Source organism: Oenanthe melanoleuca, chromosome 26 (assembly GCF_029582105.1).
Source record: "Oenanthe melanoleuca isolate GR-GAL-2019-014 chromosome 26, OMel1.0, whole genome shotgun sequence".
Lineage (NCBI taxonomy): Eukaryota > Metazoa > Chordata > Aves > Passeriformes > Muscicapidae > Oenanthe > Oenanthe melanoleuca.
The window spans coordinates 2,111,347-2,131,241 of NC_079359.1; the positions used below are offsets into that span (position 1 = coordinate 2,111,347).

The 19,895-nt window shown below is 57.3% G+C and overlaps 1 protein-coding gene across 3 annotated transcripts in view; it reads left to right on the forward strand.

The window, feature by feature from the left end:
* The window catches only part of SOX13 (SRY-box transcription factor 13), a 34,437-nt gene extending 15,477 nt beyond the window's left edge, over nucleotides 1–18,960 (forward strand). For 2 of the 3 annotated variants that reach the window (XM_056511521.1, XM_056511520.1), the window contains exons 2-14: nucleotides 10,281–10,482; nucleotides 10,945–11,050; nucleotides 11,625–11,711; nucleotides 12,108–12,280; nucleotides 12,939–13,007; nucleotides 13,131–13,245; nucleotides 13,330–13,412; nucleotides 13,944–14,103; nucleotides 14,769–14,878; nucleotides 14,959–15,055; nucleotides 15,439–15,582; nucleotides 16,035–16,251; nucleotides 17,437–18,960. In XM_056511521.1, the coding sequence (XP_056367496.1) occupies nucleotides 10,282–10,482; nucleotides 10,945–11,050; nucleotides 11,625–11,711; nucleotides 12,108–12,280; nucleotides 12,939–13,007; nucleotides 13,131–13,245; nucleotides 13,330–13,412; nucleotides 13,944–14,103; nucleotides 14,769–14,878; nucleotides 14,959–15,055; nucleotides 15,439–15,582; nucleotides 16,035–16,251; nucleotides 17,437–17,710 (1,836 nt within the window). In that variant the 5' untranslated portion in view covers nucleotide 10,281 and the 3' untranslated portion in view covers nucleotides 17,711–18,960. The remainder of the gene's footprint in view (nucleotides 1–10,280; nucleotides 10,483–10,944; nucleotides 11,051–11,624; nucleotides 11,712–12,107; nucleotides 12,281–12,938; nucleotides 13,008–13,130; nucleotides 13,246–13,329; nucleotides 13,413–13,943; nucleotides 14,104–14,768; nucleotides 14,879–14,958; nucleotides 15,056–15,438; nucleotides 15,583–16,034; nucleotides 16,252–17,436) is intronic. The other variant, XM_056511522.1, reaches the window with a different exon arrangement.
* The last annotated feature ends 935 nt before the right edge of the window (nucleotides 18,961–19,895 follow it).

A 19,895-nucleotide genomic window follows, 5' to 3' on the forward strand; every position in this document is an offset into this window, starting at 1 on the left:
ATGGCAGAACTGGGAATGGGAGAACCAGGGAATGGCACAGCCGGGAATGGCAGATCCCGAGCAGGGCGGGCTCGGGGAATGCCAGAGCCCGGCCTTATCTTTGTGTGGAACAATGGAGGGCTCGGCCCTATTGTTCTGCTCGCGGTCCCCCGGGGCACGGGCTGGCTCAGGAGCGTGCCCGGATCCGCGGGCAGGGCCGGGCGGGGACAGGGGGGTGGCACGGGTGGCACGGACCCCTCGTGGCTGCCGCTCCAGCGATTCCCGCAGGGAGCCCTTTCCCGCTGCTTCTCCATGTGGATTTTTGGAGCAGGGAAGGTCCCCTGGAGAGCCCAGCTGCAGGCTGGGCAGGGCAGAGCAGAATTTGCCCTTTTTTAGGGGCTCTTTTAGGGATTTGGGTACTCGGGTCCTTCCTGCTGCGTTTCCTCTGGTTTGTGGGTCCGTCCTGGGAATTTGGCTGGGGAAAACGTGTTTTTGCATGTGGGATTTGTATGTTTTCCCGAAAAAAACCTCCAAAAACCAAAAACACTCATCCTGGGGGCTGGGCAAAGCTGGCACAGCCCAGGGAACAGACAGGACCCCTCGGGCTGCAAGCACAGCCCCAAAATCCCCCCCAAATCCTTTTGTTCTCCCAGAGCCAGCAGCACATCCCAGTTCCTTGGGACCAGGCTGGGATGGGCATCTGGAGGCTGGAGCTGCCAATTCCCACTGCTCAGGGAGCCCAGAGGAATTTGGGATGGAGCAGGGGGGTGACACAAGTGCCACCAGCGTCACAAACCTGCCACATACTGCAGGACCCCCCAGTTTGATTCCCTTTCCCAAATGGGGAGGGCTGGCAGCTTCTGGTCCATGCTGGGTTTTTGTTGTGCAGTGAAAACCACCCCAAAATCCTCATTCCCAAATCCCTCTGCTGTCCCAGCTCCCACCTGGGAGATGATTTTGCTGGGTTTTAATTCCTCCAAATCCAGCAGGGAGAGGAGGGGTGAGGCCCAAACCCATCCCACTGGGATTGGGGTGATTTGGAGGTCGCTGCTCTCAAATCCTTTTGGATCCTGCACCCAGAATTGAGGTGTCCCAAATCCTAAACTCCCTGAGCTGAAATAATGACCAAAAAATGACAAAAGAGTGACAAAAATGGCTCCTGCAGTTTCTCAGAAGTGCCGCCGGATGCTCTGCATCAGCCAAGGTGGGGGATGAGCTCAGGAACCCAAACCCACACCCCAAACCAGGGCAAACAGCACCAAAACCCAAAACAACCCTGGCTGAGGGGGAAATGGGGCCAGAACTGCTCTGCTCTTCTCAGGGGGCTTCATCTAAACCCATCCAAACCCATCCATCCCTGAGTCCTGTGAGATGAGACCAGCGGGAATAGAGCCAGGGGGAGGGTTTTTGGGGCAGGAGACGATTTGGGGGGCAGGAAATCATTTGGGGACAGGAGATGATTTTGGGGCAGGAGATGATTTTGGGGGACAGGAGATGATTTTGGGGCAGGAGATGATTTTGGGGGACAGAAGATGATTTGAGGACAGGAGATGATTTTGGGGCAGGTGAATGGTGCCCTTTCCCTCAGAGTGAGGTTCATGAAGATTCCTGATGTTTCCTGGGGCAGCTCCCAGGAAAAACCCCATTACTGGGACGTGAAGCAACCCCAACATCTGGAGCTGTCCGTGCCCTGAATTTGGGCAAATTTAGGGATTGTGTCCATGTCCCCTTTTGTCCCTCCATGTGACAATCTGGGCCCCTTTGTTGCAGCTCAGGATGCTGAGCACAGCACCCCAAAGGTTTCCGGGGCGCTGCTGGCTGCGGCTGTGGGGCGGAAACGCGGCCCCATAAGATTTTGGGGTGTGATTAGGGGTTTGGGTGCTGCAGGGGACAGGCCCCAGGGCTGCCTCTGAGCACCCTTGGGTGTGCCCAGCAATCCTGGGAAACACGAGGAGGGATTGGCGCCCATAAACGGGAAAACCTGGAAAAGTAAGGGATTAGTGGAAGGTGGAAAATGCCATAAAAAAAATCCCATAAAGGGTGGGGTGTTGTTGGCAGGAATGGATCCCCAAAACCTACAAAAAGAAGGGAATTATTGGAAGGTGTAAAATTCCATTAAAGCTGAAGAGCGGGGCCTTTATGGATATGGGTTTTGACAAGGGGTGGACACCCCAAACTCCTGGAAAAATACAGAATTATTGGAAGGTTTAAAATTCCATAAAAACTCGAGGATGTGGAGTTGCTGACTGGATGAACTCCCCAAAAGCCTGGAAAAAGAAGGAATTATTGGAGGGTGTAAAATGCCACAAAAACTCAACGATGGCGGGTTATGGAGTGGGATGGACCCAAACAGCACCGAGTTCTGCACATCCCAACACCACCATGGATTCCCCATGGAAAAAGGGTTTGGGAAGGTGGGAGGTGCAGGGCAGGTGGGTGACCCCACTTTGGGGATTTTTTTCCAACCAGGAAAAGGGTTGGATGTGTTGGCCTTCCCTCCCTCAGGCAATACAAAAAATTTAAATTTAAATTCTGGTTTAAAGTCAGGTTTAAATTCTGATTTAAAGTCAGGTTTCAAGTCTTGTTTAAAATTTGGTTTGCTCTCAGCGCCTCGGCCGAGCCCCCCCCCTTCCAGGCTGTGCCTGGAAACTCTGAGTGACAGAAGTGACACAAAAACGCCACCGAGATCGGGCGCCCCGATAAACCCGCGGGCGCTTCGGGGCGAGGGCAGGGCGGCACTGCCAGGGCAAGGAGGGACCCGTGACAGGCTCTGGGTGAGTTCTCCCCATCCTCCTCCTAAATTTTTCTTTATTTTTCCATGTTTCGTCATTTTTTCAGTTTAATTCCCGCCATCGATGGCGAATCGGTTCCGTTGGGGAGGGATGTTGGGGATGATGATGTTGAGGTTCTGTTGGGGATGTCCTGGAGGGTTTTTGGGATTTCTGCTGGATCCCAAAGATCTGGAGCTCCCCCCACACCCCTTTGTGGGTCACAACCCTGCTGGGTATTGGGGTAAAGGCTCAGCATCCGCAGTCCAGGGAGGTTTTTGCATCTAAAATATCTTTTTAGACTTGTTTCTGATGAGGGAAAAAAAAGAGAAAAAAGGGTAAATCCCCATTTTTCAGAGTGGCAGGGTTCTCTCTATCAGAGAGAATGTTTTAGGGTTTTGTAGAGTTTTAATGCAGGAGGGTGAGAAGGGAAGAGGAAAAGGGGACAAAAAAAATAAAAATTTTTTTGCTTTTTCCTAGCGATTTAGACCTGTGATATTCCGCGAAGGGGACTTGGTGCTTTCAGACTTCCCCCTGCCCTTGATTTCCCTCTCCTGAGCATCCCCTTTCCCCAAAGATCCTTGCAGCCCCATAAAAATCCCCTGGACATAAACCCTGCACAGCCAGAGGTGCCACAAGGATCCTTTTCCTTATGGATTTCTCTCCTGGAGTGGAGGAACCAACCCAAAGCTCCTGTCTGGTCTGGAGGCCATGAAATGGGAATGACCAGTGCTGGTCCCATCACGTGGCTCCTCCTGGGATTGTTCCCGGGACTGGGGGGGATTTAACGGGGTTGGAAATAATTCCAGCGCCGCGGAGTTTCCTCCACTTCCCTGATGAGATCATTCCCGGCTCATAAATCCCGCGGCCAGGAAGTTCCACCTGAGGTTCAGGCGGATTTTTTTTTTTTCCTCCCCTCCTCTTTCGAACCCTCCCTATGGCAAAAGGAAAAATGTGTTTGGGATGTGGCTGTGAACAGGGTGGCCCCGGGCCAGGGGACGCCCAGGGAAGGATCCGGCTGCTTCCAGGGATTGGGATTTATTTGGATAATTATGGATCTCCTGGCTGGGTTTTGTCACACAGGCTCGTGGGAGGCAGAATCCCTGGATTTGGGGTTGGGAAGGAATTTTAAAGGGTTGTTTTGGGGATCCTAAAGGTAAATCCCTTTGGAGTACTGGGAAAGCAGAGGAAGATGGAAATTCTCCATCTGCAGGGACACTGGGATGTGTCCCAGAGCTCTGGGATGGATCCAACGGATCCTGGTGCCCACAGGGGATGTGTGGGGCATGGATCCTGATCCCAGTGATGTGTGGGGCATGGATCCAACCAATCCAAATGATTTGTGTGGTTTGGATCCAATGGATCCTGGTGCCCACATGGAATGCGTGGGGCATGGATCCCAATCCCTGTGCCCACAGGGAATGTGTGGGGGTTGACTCATCCTTATCAAGCTTTGTTGGGGGCTTTGTTTTCCCATTCCCACCCACTGGGATCCTGCTGGACACCAGGAGGTCAAACCCCAAGGGGATGAGTTGGATTTGGCCAAGAGGGACAAGCCCATGGGAAATCAGGAGCAGAGCTGCTGAGGGCAGAGCCTGACCTGCAGTTTAGTCCTCATCCCATTTTCTGGGACCCCAGGAATTCATAGGGGATGGAAAACATCCCTGATAGAGAACATAGAGCACCCCATGGAGCCTCCCAGATCCTCCTGTTCCCTTGGCCCCACCTGGGGATTCCTCTTTTCCTCCCTGCCTTGCATTTGAGAGAATTTAGGGATGAATCCCTGTAAGTTTTGGACAGTGGGACTGATTGGATTTAACCCCAAAACTCTAATGGAATTCATCAGGGAATTCAGTAATAACCCTAGATATGGCCTGGAGGCCTGAGGAGCAGGCTGGGATTTTTTTGGGATAGAATTGGTAAAAATGGTTGTAATTTCTTTAAGATTCAACCTTCCATGGTTTCCCTAGAGACCTGAATTGCTCCTTTCCATCTTAAAAGACTTTAAATTGATGCTGCCCCCCCCAAAAAAAAAACCCCTAAAGTGGCTCTGCTGAGACAATTCCAGGGGTGAGGAGGTGACATCCCCCCATGGGGACGCCAGGGTGGAGAGGGGAGCTGCTGGAAGGGGGGTGGCACAAGCAGAGGGGTGACCCCCACTCCTTCCTGTGCCTGTTCCCGGGAGTTTCCGTGATGCTGGTGCTGTCACCGGCGCGTCACCGCTGTGCCCTGACCCCGTGGGGACATTTCCGGATGTTTCCGGAGCCCGTTTGTCCTTTGGGGAAGGAGGAATCGCCTTCAGGGTGGGGGATGGACAAATCCCCGGCAGGTTTGGGTGGCCAGCAGCAAATCCCAGCTCCTGCTCACCCCAAAAGTCTTGTCAGGATGGAAAGGGGCGTTTGGGGTGTGGGGGTCACTTTGGGGTGGGGATTTTCCATTGGACACTGCCAGGCAGTTCCCACGCTGTCCCTGCTGCCCCTCGGAGCATCCCCATCCCCAAATCCCCCGTGCCCACCAAAAATCTCCCGTCTCAGCGCGGTTTTTTCTGCTTTTCCGGTGCCCTGAGCTCTCTGGGCAGGGGAGGTGTGGGTTTTTCTGCTGCTGAGCTCAGGTGAGGTGTTGAGAACGTGGAGGCAGCCGAGGATTGGGCTGAGCCCAAATTTGGAGCGTTTCCGCTGCTGCTCTGTGGGGCAGCGGGGTGGGGACACGGCCCTGGCAGGGGACACGTGCTGGGAGCAGTGACACGCGGAGCTGTGGCTCTCACATGGTGCTGGTGCCATCTCTGGGGCTGAAAACGCTCATCCCGTTGCTTTTTGCGGTTCAATTTCTTTTTCTTTCAGAACCAGCGAACCCTGTGGGTCTCACATGAGGCTGGTGCCATTTCTGAGTCTAAAAACCCTCATCCCATTGTCTTTTGGGGTTAAAAAATCATTTTTCAGAGTCAGCACCTTGGGGACACAGCCCTGGCAGGGGACATGTGCTGAGAGCAGTGAGACGCGGAGCTGTGACTCTCATGTAGTGCTGGTGGCATTTCTGAGTCTAAAAACTCATCCAGTTGTCCCTTTTGGGGTTAAAAAAATAATTTTTCAGAACCAGCAAACCCTGTGGCTCTCACATGGTACTGGTGCCATCTCTGGGGCTGAAAACGCTCATCACGCTGCCTTTTGGGGTTAATTTTTTTTTTTTTTATTGGTGAACCAACAAACCTCACATGGTATTGGTGGCATTTCTTAGTCTAAAAACCCTCATCCCATTGCTATTTGGTTAAAAAAATAATTTTTCAGAACCAGCAGACCATGGGCTCTCACATGGTGCTGGTGGCATTTCTGAGTCTAAAAACCCTCATCCAGTTGCCTATTTGGGTTAAAAAAATAATTTTTCAGAACCAGCAAACGCTGTTGGTCTCACATGGTGCTGGTGTCATTTCTTAGTCTAAAAACCCTCATCCTGTTGCCTATTTGGGTTTAAAAAATAATTTTTGAGAACCAGCAAACCCTGGGGGTCTCACATGGTGCTGGTGGCATTTCTGAGTCTAAAAACCCTCATCCCGTTGCCCATTTTGGGGTTAAAATATCATTTTTCAGAACCAACAGACCCTGTGGGTCTTACATGATTCTGGTAGCATTTCTGAGTCTAAAACACTCATCCTGTTGCCTATTGGGATTAAAACCCAATTTTTCAGAACCAGCAGATCCTGGGGTCCTGCATTTCCTCATCCACGTTTTTCCCCCCCACATTCCACCTCCCCCACCTGCCATTCCCAAGGAATGTCCCCCCCATCCCGGGATGCTCTGGATCCCCAGGGACGTCACGGCAGCTCCGTGAACTTCCCCCAGGCAGGGACATCGGCCACCCCTGGCCATCCCCGGCCGGGCACGGCGGAGCAAACATCCATTCTTCTCTCTTGGAAGACACCCGGGGCGGAAAGGCTTGGAAGGGCTCCGGGAGGACATTCCAAGTCTGGCAGGAAAGCGGCCGCGCTCGTCTGGCAGGAGATGGGCCATTGTCTGTGCCGGTGGCCGGCCGGGATTCCTCAGGTCCTGCCTGCAAGAGGAAAATCTCCCTGTGTGTCTTTATTTTTTCCTCTGCCCCCTCCCAGGGGTGTCGGGGCTGCTGCTCGTGCCGGCGTTGCTCTCTTGGTGTTTCCTCCTTGGATTTTTTTTCTCTGTTTGGCCCCGGTTTTCTGGGATGTGTTGGTGGGATGAGGTTTTTTTGGGATGATTGGCACCACGTTGGGCTGCTGAAGGGAAAAGTCATGGATGGAGAGTTTTGGGAGAGAGGAGAGCAAAAACTCCAAGAGTTGGGACAACCTGATGGGCACGGGTGGGCAGGGTCATCCTGAAAATTTGTGTCTCCCCAAATTGAGGGGCAGGATGAGGCAGGAGTGATGTGACATGGGGTCTTGGTGACTCTTGGATCCCCAAGATCCTGAAATGCCAGGATCTCTGTATCTTTTGATCTCCACATCTCTTAGATCCCCAAATTCCTGCAGTTCTGGAATCTCATTACCCCTTTGAATTCGTAAACTCCTGTAGTGCCAAAATCTTGGTGTCTCTTGGATCCCAGATTCCTGCACTGCTGAGATCTCAGCATCTCTTGGATCCCTACGCTCCTGCAGCGTAGGAATCTTGACAATTTTTGGATCTCCAAAATTCCTGCAGTGCCAGGATCTCAACATCTCCTGGATCCCAAACTCCTGCTGTGCCAGGATCTCAACATCTGGATCCCAAACTCCTGCAGTGCTGGGATTTTGGCATCTCTTGGATCCCAAGCTCCTGCAGTGCTGGGATCTCTAGGATTCTCAAGCTCTGCAGCATCTCCACATCTCCTGGATCTCCAAATTCCTGCAGTGCTGGGATCTCAATATCTGGATCCCAAACTTCTTCAGTGACAGGATATCAACATCTCCTGGACCCCAATCTCCTGCAGTGCCGGGATTTTGGCATCTCTTGGACCCCAATCTCCTGCAGTGCCGGGATTTTGGCATCTCTTGGACCCCAAGCTCCTGCAGTGCTGGGATTTTGGCATCTCTTGGATCCCAAGCTCCTGCAGTGCCGGGATTTTGGCATCTCTTGGATCCCAATCTCCTGCAGTGCTGGGATTTTGGCATCTCTTGGATCCCAAGCTCCTGCAGTGCCGGGATTTTGGCATCTCTGGGATCCCCAAACCGGAGCCAGGCAGGGTGGGGGTTTTCTGGCACCTCAGCCCCTTTTCCCGGCCGCTGGAGCCGTTGTGCTCCACACAAGCGGGGCCGATAGGATCAGCCTGGCTGGCGGGCAGGAAGGGTGGCACGGCCACCGGGAGAATTGCAGGACGTGCCGTTCACGGGTACGAACCGGGGAATAAAACCTGTCACAGCCCCCAAAACCTGGAGTTGCCAGGCTGGGACTGGGAGGAAAGGTGAAATACGGGAGTTTCAGGGCTTTGCTGCTTGTTAGGATGAGCTCCCCAAAAAGCTGAGAGGGAAGGGAGCATCCCATGAGGATTTGGGATCTGTTTCCATCCTCCGGGCTGGCACTTTCCATCCCAGCCCCGTTCCCTCCCTTCCTCCCCGCCCTGCATTAAATGGGGAACATTAAAACCCAAGAAGATCCCTTTCAGTGCCGGTGCCAGGGCGATTGTTCAGTGCCCATTGTGTGCCCCAGGCAGCCCCGGAGCCCACACCTGAGACCCGCCTCGAATGAGATAAGGACGCGTTTTCCCCTTTTTCCCTTTTTTTTTTTTGTTTGCTCGGCAGAGTGGATAATAAACCCTCAATGAGGCCTCTTTCAAACACGGCCCTATTAAAGCGCTGGCCCCATTTGAAGAGTAAATTTCCAGTGGCACCGGGAGGTGAAGCACAATGGGAACGGGACCTGCGGGAGGGGTGGGATTTGGGATTTTCTGCCTGTCTCAAACTGAAGGCATCGCTCTTACAAAACCTACAAAATTTGGATTTTTTGATTGGGGAAAAAAAGCCACAAAAAAAGCTGGGAAAAGCTGGAAAAGGGAATTTCATGCACACCTGAGGGGCTGAGGTGCTGCACATTCCTGCCTCAGTTTCCCCACCTGTAACACATCCCCACAAAGCCAATCCTCGCTGGAGCTGGCACAACTTTCCCACCGTGTCCCTCCTTCCCGGCCATGGATTTTGGGGGCCGGGTGGCCCCGGCCAAGGTGAGCCGGGGCAGGAAGGGGCGCCGCAGGATGCGGCAGCCCCCGGGCGATGGAGGAAAGCCGGCGGGTTTGTTCGGAGGAGGGCGAGGGAACCGAGATTAAAAAAAGGCCCGCTAAGATCAGAAAGGCTGGCGAGCACAGTGCCCTATTGTGGAGCTGTCACACTTCCCTTTACTTTATTGCTTTTGTCCAACACCCCATTGTTCCACTTCCTTTTGTCCCCTATTCACAGCCCTGGCTTTTCATTACCCAGCCGGCCTTGTTGTTTTCATTTCTTTTGTTTGAAGTTCCTGAGAGGAAGGTTTTATTTTCAGCCGTTTGATTAATTCGCAGCTTGAGCCGGGCTTTGTTTGTTATGTAATTGCTGCCCCCAAGCCCGGCGGCCCAGCTCAGCCCTCCCCACCCCACTTTGCACCCCCAAACTGGGTTTAGGGGCTGCTAATGGGGTGGGGATGGGAGGTGAGAGGATGCTGGGTTTGGGTTGCAGGTGCTGTCCCGCACCCCAGATCCCGATTCCCGGCAGCGTCCGGGGTAAATCCCTTCCCTAGGAGCCTCCTTTTCCCTTTATTCACGCCTGAAAGGCGAGGACAATGCTCGTTCCCGTTCTTGCTGGGTGGTGTGAGGGTTGGTGGCCTGGAGGAGCCAAATCCCGGTGGGCACTGCCCCGTGGGCACCACTCGGACAGGCCTGGCGCTGGAGTGAGGCAGGGGACACGGTTTTGGGGACAAACCCCATGGAATGACAGTGCTTGGGGTCCCCTTGGGCGACCCCATTCCCTATAAACCTCTTTGTTATTCCTGCGGACGAGGGACTGGTGGGATCAGGGTTGGTGGGATCAGGGTTGGTGGGATCAGGGTTGGTGGGATTCCTGGTACCAGCACTTTGTCCTGGCAGGGCCTTGGCTGGTGCCATGCCAGGGATTCCTGGAGGAGGTGTTCTGGCCAGTCCCAGTCCCAGTCCCAGTCCCAGTGTCCATCCCGTGCCAGGGATTCCTGGAGGAGCCGTTCTGGCCAGTCCCAGTCCCAGTGTCCATCCCGTGCTGGACATTCCCACAGGAGCCTTTCTAGCACGGTCCTGGAGCACCGAGGGGGACGCAGAGACCCCTGGGGCACAGGTTCCTGTCACCCTGTCTGTTGGCTCACTGGATGTGGCATTAAGGTCCCTCAGTCCCAATCCCTGCATCACCTTTAGGAATTCATTCCTCCATTCCAAGATTTCCCTGATGCCCCAAATCTGGAAAACCGGGAACAAGAGCTCAGCTTTTCCCACGGCAAACCCCAGGAACGCTGTCCTTGCACTGTGGGGCACCGGGCTGGGGGAGGGGTGCCCATGCCCGGGGGTGCCTGGTGGCCGTGGTGACATCCCTGCTGCCCACAGGATGTCCATGAGGAGCCCGGTGTCCCCACCCCCGGAGCTGGATGGAGCGGGCACCATGGTGAACTGCGCCATCAAGACGGAGGAGAAGAAGGAGAGCGGCCCCGAAACCCCTCCGGGGGCTGCCCCCAGCGCCGAGCCCCGGCCCCACGACCCCCCAGGGCCGCCACCCAGGGATGGCAGCGACCCCCAGACCCTGCCACAGGTGGGTGTGACAAACGTGGTGCTGCCCCCATCCCTGCTCCAGACCCTCCCATCCCAGGGAAGGGGCAGTGGCTTCTCCCTCGCTTGGTTTTTCCTCATCCCAAGGAATTAAAACCGAAGTCTGAGGCTCTCCCAAGGTTTTTTTTGGCTCCTCTTAGATCATCCCTGGGCTTTGAGGGCTCCAGCTTTGGTGTGGAACCCCCTCCAGATGTTCCCCATCCCTTCAGCCTCCCTTTTCCATCGTCATTGGGTTTTTCCTCTCCCTTCAGAGGGGAAAGGAGCTCAGAGCAGCCGGGCAGGCTGGATAAGGGAGAGAAAATCCCAGCATTTCCAGCACGATGCTCTCTAGATGGGATTCAGGGAATGTGCCAGCAGCTCCCAGCATCCCAGCAGATCGGGATCTCCCATCCTGGGGGTGTCCCTGGCGGTGGCAGCAGCTCCCAGTGACATTCTGTGTCCCCAGGAATCCCACCCTCCCTCCGGGGACGTTCCCGAGCCCCAGCGCTCCGCCTTCGAGCCGGCCGGGGGCGGCCAGGAGAAACTGGACTTCAACAGGAACCTGAAGGAAGGTGGGAAATGGTTTTTGGGGACAAACCCTATGGAATGGCAGTGCTTGGGTTCTCTTGGGGTGTTAGAGCCCATTCCCAACAAACCTCATTGTCATTCTGGTGGTGTCCATCTGGCACTGGGATGGGATTGGCACACACAGGGGCTTGGTGGGGTCAGGGACTGGTGGGATTAGGGATTGATGGAATCAGGGATTGATGGAATCAGGGACTGGTGGGATCAGGGATTGGTGGGATCAGGGACTGGTGGGATGAGGGACTTTGGTAGGATCAGGATTTGTGAGATCAGGGATTGGTGGGATTCCCGGTACCAGCCCCTTGTCCTGGCAGGGCCTTGGCTTGTAATGTACTGGCATTCCTGGAGGAGCTGTTCTGGTGGCTGGTCCCAGTCCCAGGACCCTCCTGTGCCAGGGGTCCCTGAAGGAGCTGTTCTGGTGGCCACTTCCCAAGGGGTCTCTTGGGATCCCTTCCCTCACCCAGATCCCTCAGGATTTTCCCAGAGCTGCGGGATGGGCTGAGCTGTGGTGCTGAGCCTTGGGATGTGCTCACGTGGTTGTCCCCTGTCCCTGTCCCCCAGTGATGCCAACCATTGAGAAGCTGCTGTCCAGTGACTGGAAGGAGCGGCTGCTGGGCAGGAACACGGCTGAATCCAAGGAAGTGAAAGGTGGGATCCACCTCCACCAACCTGCCCCTGCGTCCCAGCTGCAAGCACAGCATTTCCCACCAAAGCAGGAGGGGACATGTCCACATTTCATAGGGATTTCTCCCCTTTTTAAATTTTTTTTTTTTTTGGGGGGTTGAGCATCTCTGACTGCATGGGAGGGTCTCAGCATGTGAGGATCTTTTAATCTCTCCCAAATTTGTCATTCCCTGGTCACCCAGTGCTGGCTGTAGGATTTCTCTGCCTCGCATTTCCCACCCCAAACACTTCCATCTCTCTCCTCGATCATAGGAAATGGGAATTACACTCCTTAAACAAAACCACCTCCACCTTATGCTGCCAACTCTCTCTCCTCCCAACCCCCTGACCCTCACCCAGCCGGGTTTTTTTCCCCCCCAGGAACCCAGGAGAGCCTGGCAGAGAAGGAGCTGCAGCTGCTGGTGATGATCAACCAGCTGTCCACGCTGCGGGACCAGCTGCTGACGGCGCACTCGGAGCAGAAGAACATGGCCACCATGCTCTTCGAGAAGCAGCAGCAGCAGATGGAGCTGGCCCGGCAGCAGCAGGAGCAGGTGGGGACCCTCCCTCCCCCCAGGGATCCCCAGGAGTGGCAGGGAGGTGGTTTGGGGGTCTTGTTGTCTGTTCCCATCCCAAAGCTCCTTCACAATCATCCCTGAGCCCCGTGGCTCCTCCTGAGCCTCACAGCTCATTTTGAGCCCAGCCCTGAGCCCTTCCTGATTCCCCCTCCAGCTCCTTCACAATCATCCCTGAGCCCCGTGGCTCCTCCTGAGCCCCCCAGATCCTCCTGAGCCCCCCAGCTCATTCTGAGCCCCCCTGCTCCTCAATAATCAGCCCAACCCCCCCAACTCCTCCATGCAGAGCCCCCCAATTCCTCCATCCTGAGCCCTGAAACTTCAGCTCTGCCTTCAGCCCTGAGCCCCCCCCAGCTCCTCCTGAGCCCCCCAAACTCCTCTCTGCTTCAGCCCTGAACCCCCCCAGCTCCCCCATCATCCCTGAGCCCCTCAGCTTCTCCTAAACCCCCCGAAGTCTTTCTGAGTCCCCAAACTCCTCTGTGTTCATCCCTGAGACCCCCAGCTCCTCCCAAGCCCTTCCCACAGCCCTGGGGACCCCTGCACCCCCTTTTTCTGTGCTGCTGGCTGGGTTCTGCCAAGCTGGAGGCCAGCTCAGTGCTGTCCCCGATGTCACCAGCCTGCCCTGTCCCCTCCCCAGATCGCCAAGCAGCAGCAGCAGCTCATCCAGCAGCAGCACAAGATCAACCTCCTGCAGCAGCAGATCCAGGTAAAGGCAGGGGACACTCCCTGTGCCCCTGTCCCCACCCTGGGTGACTCCCTGTGTCCTGCTGTCCCCTCCTGGGGGTGACACTGCCCTGCAGTGTTGATCTGGTGTCCCTGTCCCCTCCAGCAGGTCAACATGCCCTATGTGATGATCCCAGCCTTCACCCCCGGCCACCAGCCCCTCCCGGTGACCCCCGAGTCCCAGCTGGCTCTGCCCATCCAGCCCATCCCCTGCAAACCAGGTGAGCTGGGTGTCCCTGGCACTGTCCCTGTCCCCCCCAGCCGTGTCCCTGCTGTCCCCAACCGCTGTCCCTCTGCTCCCACAGTGGATTACCCAGTGCAGCTCCTGCACAGCCCCCCTCCTCCCACGCTGAAGAGACCCGCGGGCCCGGGCCACCTCCAGATGCAGGTACAGCCCCAAAAACCTATCCAAACCTTGGTACAGCCCCAAAAATCTATCTTAACCTTGGTACAGCCCTAAAACCCCCCTTCAGTCCTTGGTACAGCCCAAAAAAACCCTCCAAACCTTGGTACAGCCCCAAAACCACTGCCAAACCCTAATACAGCCCAAAAAATCTATCCAAACCCTGGTACAGCCCCAAAAATCTATCCAAACCTTGGTACAGCCCCAGAAATCCCCTCCAAACCTTGGTACAGCTCCAAAAACCCCCTTCAGCCCCAGGTACAGCGCTAAAAACACTGCCAAATACTAATATAGCCCCAAAAACCTCTCCAAACCTTGGTACAGCTCCAAAAATCTATCCAAACTCTGGTACAGCCCCAAAAACCCCCTTCAGTCCTAGGTACAGCCCCAAAAACCCCTCCAAACCTTAGTACAGCCCAAAAAATCTATTCAAACCCTGGTACAGCCCCAAAACCCCTCCAAACCCTGGTCTGGGGACTGGGGACAGCTCCTCACCCTCCATCTCCTCCTCCCCAGGAGACCTCGCAGCCGCTGAACCTGACGGCCAAACCCAAAGGTTCCGAGCTCCCCAGTGCCTCCAGTTCTCCCAGTTTGAAGATGAGCAGCTGCCAGTCCCTGACACCGAGCCATGGGGCCAGCAGGGAGCTGCAGGCCAGCCCGTCCAACCTCCCCCTGGGTGCGCTCCCATTTTGGGGGGACAAGGGACATCCCTGCCCATCCCAGGGGTGACCTGGGTGACACTCCGGGCTGTGCCACCCCTCGGGGCGTGGATATGGTGGTCAGGGTGGGGTCAGTGCCCAGGGGGTCAGCAGGGCACTTACGGGTGCTCTGGGGGTCAGTGGAGTGACCTCTGGCACTGACGGTGCCCGAGGGGCCAATGAGGTGACCACTGGTAGTGATGGGTGTCCAAGGGGTCAGTGGGATGACCACTGGAACTGGTGGGTGCCCAAGGAGGTGGGTGGTCTGGGGGTCAGTGGGGTGGCTGCTGACAGTGACAGTGCCCGAGGGGTGAGCAGAGTGACCGCTGGCACTGACAGTGCCCGAGGGGTCAGTGGGGTGACGGCTGGCACTGCTGGTGCCAAGGGGTCAGCGGAGTGACCACTGGCACTGACAGTGCCCGAGGGGTCAGCAGAGTGACCACTGGCACTAATGGGTGGCCAGGGGGTCACTGAGGTGGCCGTGGGCACTGATGGGTGCCCATGGGAGTGGGTGCTCTGGGGGTCAGTGGGGTGGCTGCTGGCACTGACGGTGCTTGAGGGGTCAGTGGGGTGACGGCCGGCACTGACGGTGCCAAGGGGTCAGCAGAGTGACCACTGGCACTGACAGTGCCTGTCCTGCCAGGGTTCCTGGGAGAGGGCGATGCCATCACCAAAGCCATCCACGATGCGCGGCAGCTGCTGCACGGCCACGGCGCCGCCATGGAGGGGTCCCTGAGCAGCCCCTACCGCAAGGTGAGGGTCACCCTCCCCTGTGCCACCCCGGTGTCACAGCTGTCCCCAGCTGGGGCTGCTCCTGACCCTCTGACCCGCAGGAGCCCGTCGGGATGGACGCGTCCCCGGGGAAGGAGCGGATGGAGGAGGCGCCCGGGCACCGGCTGGACGAGGCTCTGCTGAGCTGTGACGTGGACGGTGAGCACGAGGGAGCGCTGAGCTGGGCCTGGCTCTGCTCTGGCTTAACTGAGCCCAGCTCTGCTCTGGCTTAACTGAGCCCAGCTCTGCTCAGAGCCCAGCTCTGCTCTGGCTTAACTAAGCCCAGCTCTGCTCCAGCTTAACTGAGCCTAGCTGTGCTCTGAGCCTGGCTCTGCTCTGGCTTAACTGAGCCTGGCTCTGCTCTGGTTTAACTAAGCCCAGCTCTGCTCCAGCTTAACTGAGCCCAGCTCTGCTGTGAGCCCAGCTCTGCTCTGGCTTAACTGAGCCTGGCTCTGCTCCTGCCCCACTGAGCCCGGCTCTGCTCCAGCTCCGCTGAGCCCGGCTCTGCGCTGGCTCAGACTCATCCCCTGTGCCCCTCGCAGGCTCCCGGCACTTCCCGGAGTCCAGGAACAACAACCACATCAAGCGGCCCATGAACGCCTTCATGGTGTGGGCCAAGGACGAGCGCAGGAAGATCCTGCAGGCGTTCCCGGACATGCACAACTCCAGCATCAGCAAGATCCTGGGTGAGACCCTGGGGCTGGATCCCTGGAGGGATGGGAATGAGGTCCTGGGGCTGGAATCCTCTGCATTCCCTGGAGGGATGGGAATGGGAACAAGATTTTGGGGCAGGGCCCCTCTGAATCGCCGTGGAGGGACCTCCCTAACCTGGGGAAGGTCGGGGAATCTGGGGGGATGAATCCCAGGAAGGAAAGTCAGGGAATGAGGGAATTAACCCCTGGAGGGAAAGTCAGGGAATGAGGGGATGAATCCCTGGAAATGCTCGGGGAAAGTTCCTGATATTCTGGCAGAACCAGCTGCAGCGCACAGCTGTAAATCCAGGTGCTATCCCCACAAGGAATGCCATTAATTAACAGCACTCATTCATTAATCAACCACCAGCACCAATTAATCTGGGGATGGGTTTATCACCTCGCTCAGGCAGGGTGTGAGGACGCTCTGCCCCTTCCCCACGCAGGATCCCGCTGGAAATCCATGTCCAACCAGGAGAAGCAGCCGTACTACGAGGAGCAGGCGCGGCTGAGCCGGCAGCACCTGGAGAAGTACCCGGATTACAAATACAAACCCCGGCCCAAGCGCACCTGCATCGTGGAGGGCAAGCGGCTGCGCGTGGGCGAGTACAAGGCGCTGATGAGGAACCGGCGCCAGGACGCCAGGCAGGGATATTTGATTGGGTAATTAATTGATAAGGGATGCGCTGTGTGCCCCGCCCGCGGGATCTGCGGGGGTGATGGGGTGGGGCTCACCTGGTGACGTGGGTGTGGCCTCACCTGGTCACCCAGGGATTTGTGCCCATGGTGACCAGGTAATATTGGTGGGTGTTTATCTGGTGACATGGATGTTTACCTGGTCCCCATGGGGTTTGTGCCCACCTGGTGACATGGGTGGGTGTTCACCTGGTGACATGGGTGTTCATCTGCTGACGTTGGTGGGTGTTCACTTGGTGACATGTGGTTTTTGCCCACCTGGTGTCCGTGGGTGTTCACCTGGTGACATGGGTGGGGCCTCACCTGGTCACCATGAGGTTTGTGCCCATGGTGATCAGGTAACATTGGCGGGTGTTCACCTGGTGACATGGATGATTACCTGGTCCCCATGGGGTTTATGCCCACCTGGTGTCCATGGGGTTTATGCCCACCTGGTGACATGGGTGGGTGTTCACCTGGTCCCCCATGTGGTTTTTGCCCACCTGGTGTCTGTGGGTGTTCACCTAGTGACATGGGTGGGTGTTCACCTGGTCCCCCATGTGGTTTTTGCCCACCTGGTGTCTGTGGGTGTTCACCTAGTGACATGGGTGGGTGTTCACCTGGTCCCCATGTGGTTTTTGCCCACCTGGTGTCCGTGGGTGTTCACCTGGTGACATGGGTGGGGCCTCACCTGGTCACCATGAGGTTTGTGCCTACCTGGTGACATTGGTGTTCATCTGGTGACATTGGTGGTTCTCACCTGGTGACATGGGTAGGTGTTCATCTGGCAACATGGATGGGTTTTCACCAAGTCACAGGGGGTTTGGCCCACCTGGCTTTATTGGGGTGCTCACCTGATGCCCATGGGGTTTGTGCTCATCTGCACCAGTGGGGTGGGGCTTACCTGGTGCCTGTGGGGTTGGTGCACACCTGATGTTTATGGGGTTGGTGCCTACCTTGTCCCCATGAGCTTGGTGCTCACCTGATGCCCGTGGGGTTTGTGCCCATGGGGTTGGTGCTCACCTGATGTCAATGAGGTGAACGCCCACCTCGTGCCCACCCGATGTTTATGGGGTTGGTGCCCACCTGCCCACCACAGAATGCCCCCCTGGGTGGCCGAAGGACCCCCCTGCCCCCTGACTGCCCTCTCACTGCCCACCCCGTGTCCCACAGGCCGCAGGGCAGCCAGGTGCCCCCCAGCTCCTCGGACGTGCTGTACCCACGGCCGGTGGGCGTCCAGCTGCCCCCGCCCCTGCTGGAGCATTACCTGCCCCGCGGCGTGGACCCCACCATGCCCGTCATCGTCAATACCCGCAGCCTCAAGGACGGCGACGCCGGCGACGACGGGCACTCGGTGGCCGAGGGGGACATGTACCGCTACAGCGAGGACGAGGACTCGGAGGGCGAGGACAAGAGTGACGGCGAGCTGGTGGTGCTGACGGACTGAGGGGGACAGGGACAGCGGGGCTGGCTGCCACAGGAGCCACTCAGCCCCGGGAGAGCTGCCCACCCGCACAGGGCTCCCACCAGGGTGGGCACCTGGAATTTTGGGTGGTGAGGACTGGCTTGGTCTTGCTTTGGTGGCACGTGGAGCTGAGGCCAGTGAGCCTGGAGATTTGGTGACATGGCTGCTGCGCTGTCACCCCTGAGGGGGTGCAGGGAACCTCCAGAGCATCTCCCAGCCCTGCAGCACCTGCAGAGAGCCTCACCTGCTGGGCTCGGACTGGGGACACAGGGTGGGGACACGGGGTGGGGACACGCTCGTCCCTCCTCTATCCTGGTGTGACCTCCCTGCCGCGCTTCCCGCTCGCTCTTTGGAGCCTGCCAGGAATTCCCACCGAGCCAATTTTAGCTCCAGCCTGGCCCTGGCTCCAGCCAAGGGCTCCTCCGGGCTCTTTGTGCTCCCAGCAGCTCTGGCCCACTTTGGGAATAAAGCAGGGGTTGTTCCTGCCAGCCCCGCTCAGGGGGGACGTGCCTGGCTGTCCCTGGGCACCTGGCCCTGAAGTTTGGGCTCCACCTGAGCCCTGCAGGGTGACAGGGAGGGAGCGATAATGGCCCTTAGGGAAAAAATGGAATTACTGGGAAAAATTAGCTTGCTCTGGTTAGAGCCTGTTCTGGAGGGGTTGGGGTGAGGTGTGGCTGTGAGAGTTTCCAGGTGAGAGTTAGGGGTGTCCAGGTGAGAGTTAAGAGTGTCCAGGTGAGAGTTTGGGGTGTCCAGGTGTGTTTGTGCAGTGTCCAGCTGTGCATACACAGTGTCCAGCTGTGCGTGTGCAGTGTCCAGGTGTGCATGTGTGGTGTCCAGGGATGTGTGTGCAATGTCCAGCTGTGCACACTCAGTGTCCAGCTGTGCACACTCAGTGTCCAGCCGTGCACACTCAATGTCCAGCCGTGCACACACACTGTCCAGCCGTGCACACACACTGTCCAGCTGTGCACACACACTGTCCAGCTGTGCACAGTCAGTGTCCAGCCGTGCACAGTCAGTGTCCAGCTGTGCACACACACTGTCCAGCTGTGCACACACACTGTCCAGCTGTGCACACTCAGTGTCCAGCCGTGCACACTCAATGTCCAGCTGTGCACACACACTGTCCAGCTGTGCACACACACTGTCCAGCCGTGCACAGTCAGTGTCCAGCTGTGCACAGTCAGTGTCCAGCTGTGCACACTCAATGTCCAGCTGTGTACACACACTGTCCAGCCGTGCACAGTCAGTGTCCAGCTGTGCACAGTGTCCAGCTGTGCACACTCAATGTCCAGCTGTGTACACACACTGTCCAGCCGTGCACAGTCAGTGTCCAGCCGTGCACACTCAGTGTCCAGCTGTGCACACTCAGTGTCCAGCCGTGCACACTCAATGTCCAGCCGTGCACACACACTGTCCAGCTGTGCACACTCAGTGTCCAGCCGTGCACACACACTGTCCAGCCGCGCACAGTCAGTGTCCAGCTGTGCACACACACTGTCCAGCTGTGCACAGTCAGTGTCCAGCTGTGCTCAGCCGCTCTCTCCGTGCCGTGTCCCTCTCATTCCCTCCGTGCGCGGGGCTCCGGCACCTCCCTGTGGCAGCAGCTGGGAACGGGCTCCGAGCTGGGACACCGCGGGGACAGCGACAGGGCTGGGGACACCACGGAGACAGTGACAGTGCTGGGGACACCGTGGGGACAGTGACAGGGCTGGGGACACCGCGGGGACAGTGACAGGGATGGGGACACCGCGGAGACAGTGACAGGACTGGGGACACCGTGGGGACAGTGATAGGGCTGGGACACCCCGGGGACAGTGACAGGGCTGGGGACACCGCGGGGACAGTGACAGGGCTGGGACACCCCGGGGACAGTGACAGGGCTGGGGACACCGCGGGGACAATGACAGGGCTGAGGACATCATGGGAGCCGCAGCCACCAGGGCTCGAGGCTGCACAAAGCAGGCACCAGCTTCTGTCTCCTTGTCCCTCTGTCCCCTTGTCCCCAACCCGGGGTGGGGATCGAAGCTCAGCAGCATCAGCACCCCAGTGCTGGGGACGCTGCCATGGGGACATCCCAGGGGACGTCCCAGGGGACATCTCGCCTCCTCTCCTGCCCTGTGTCAGTGCTTTATTTATTCCCAACTCCCTGTGCTGGGGTCCCTGG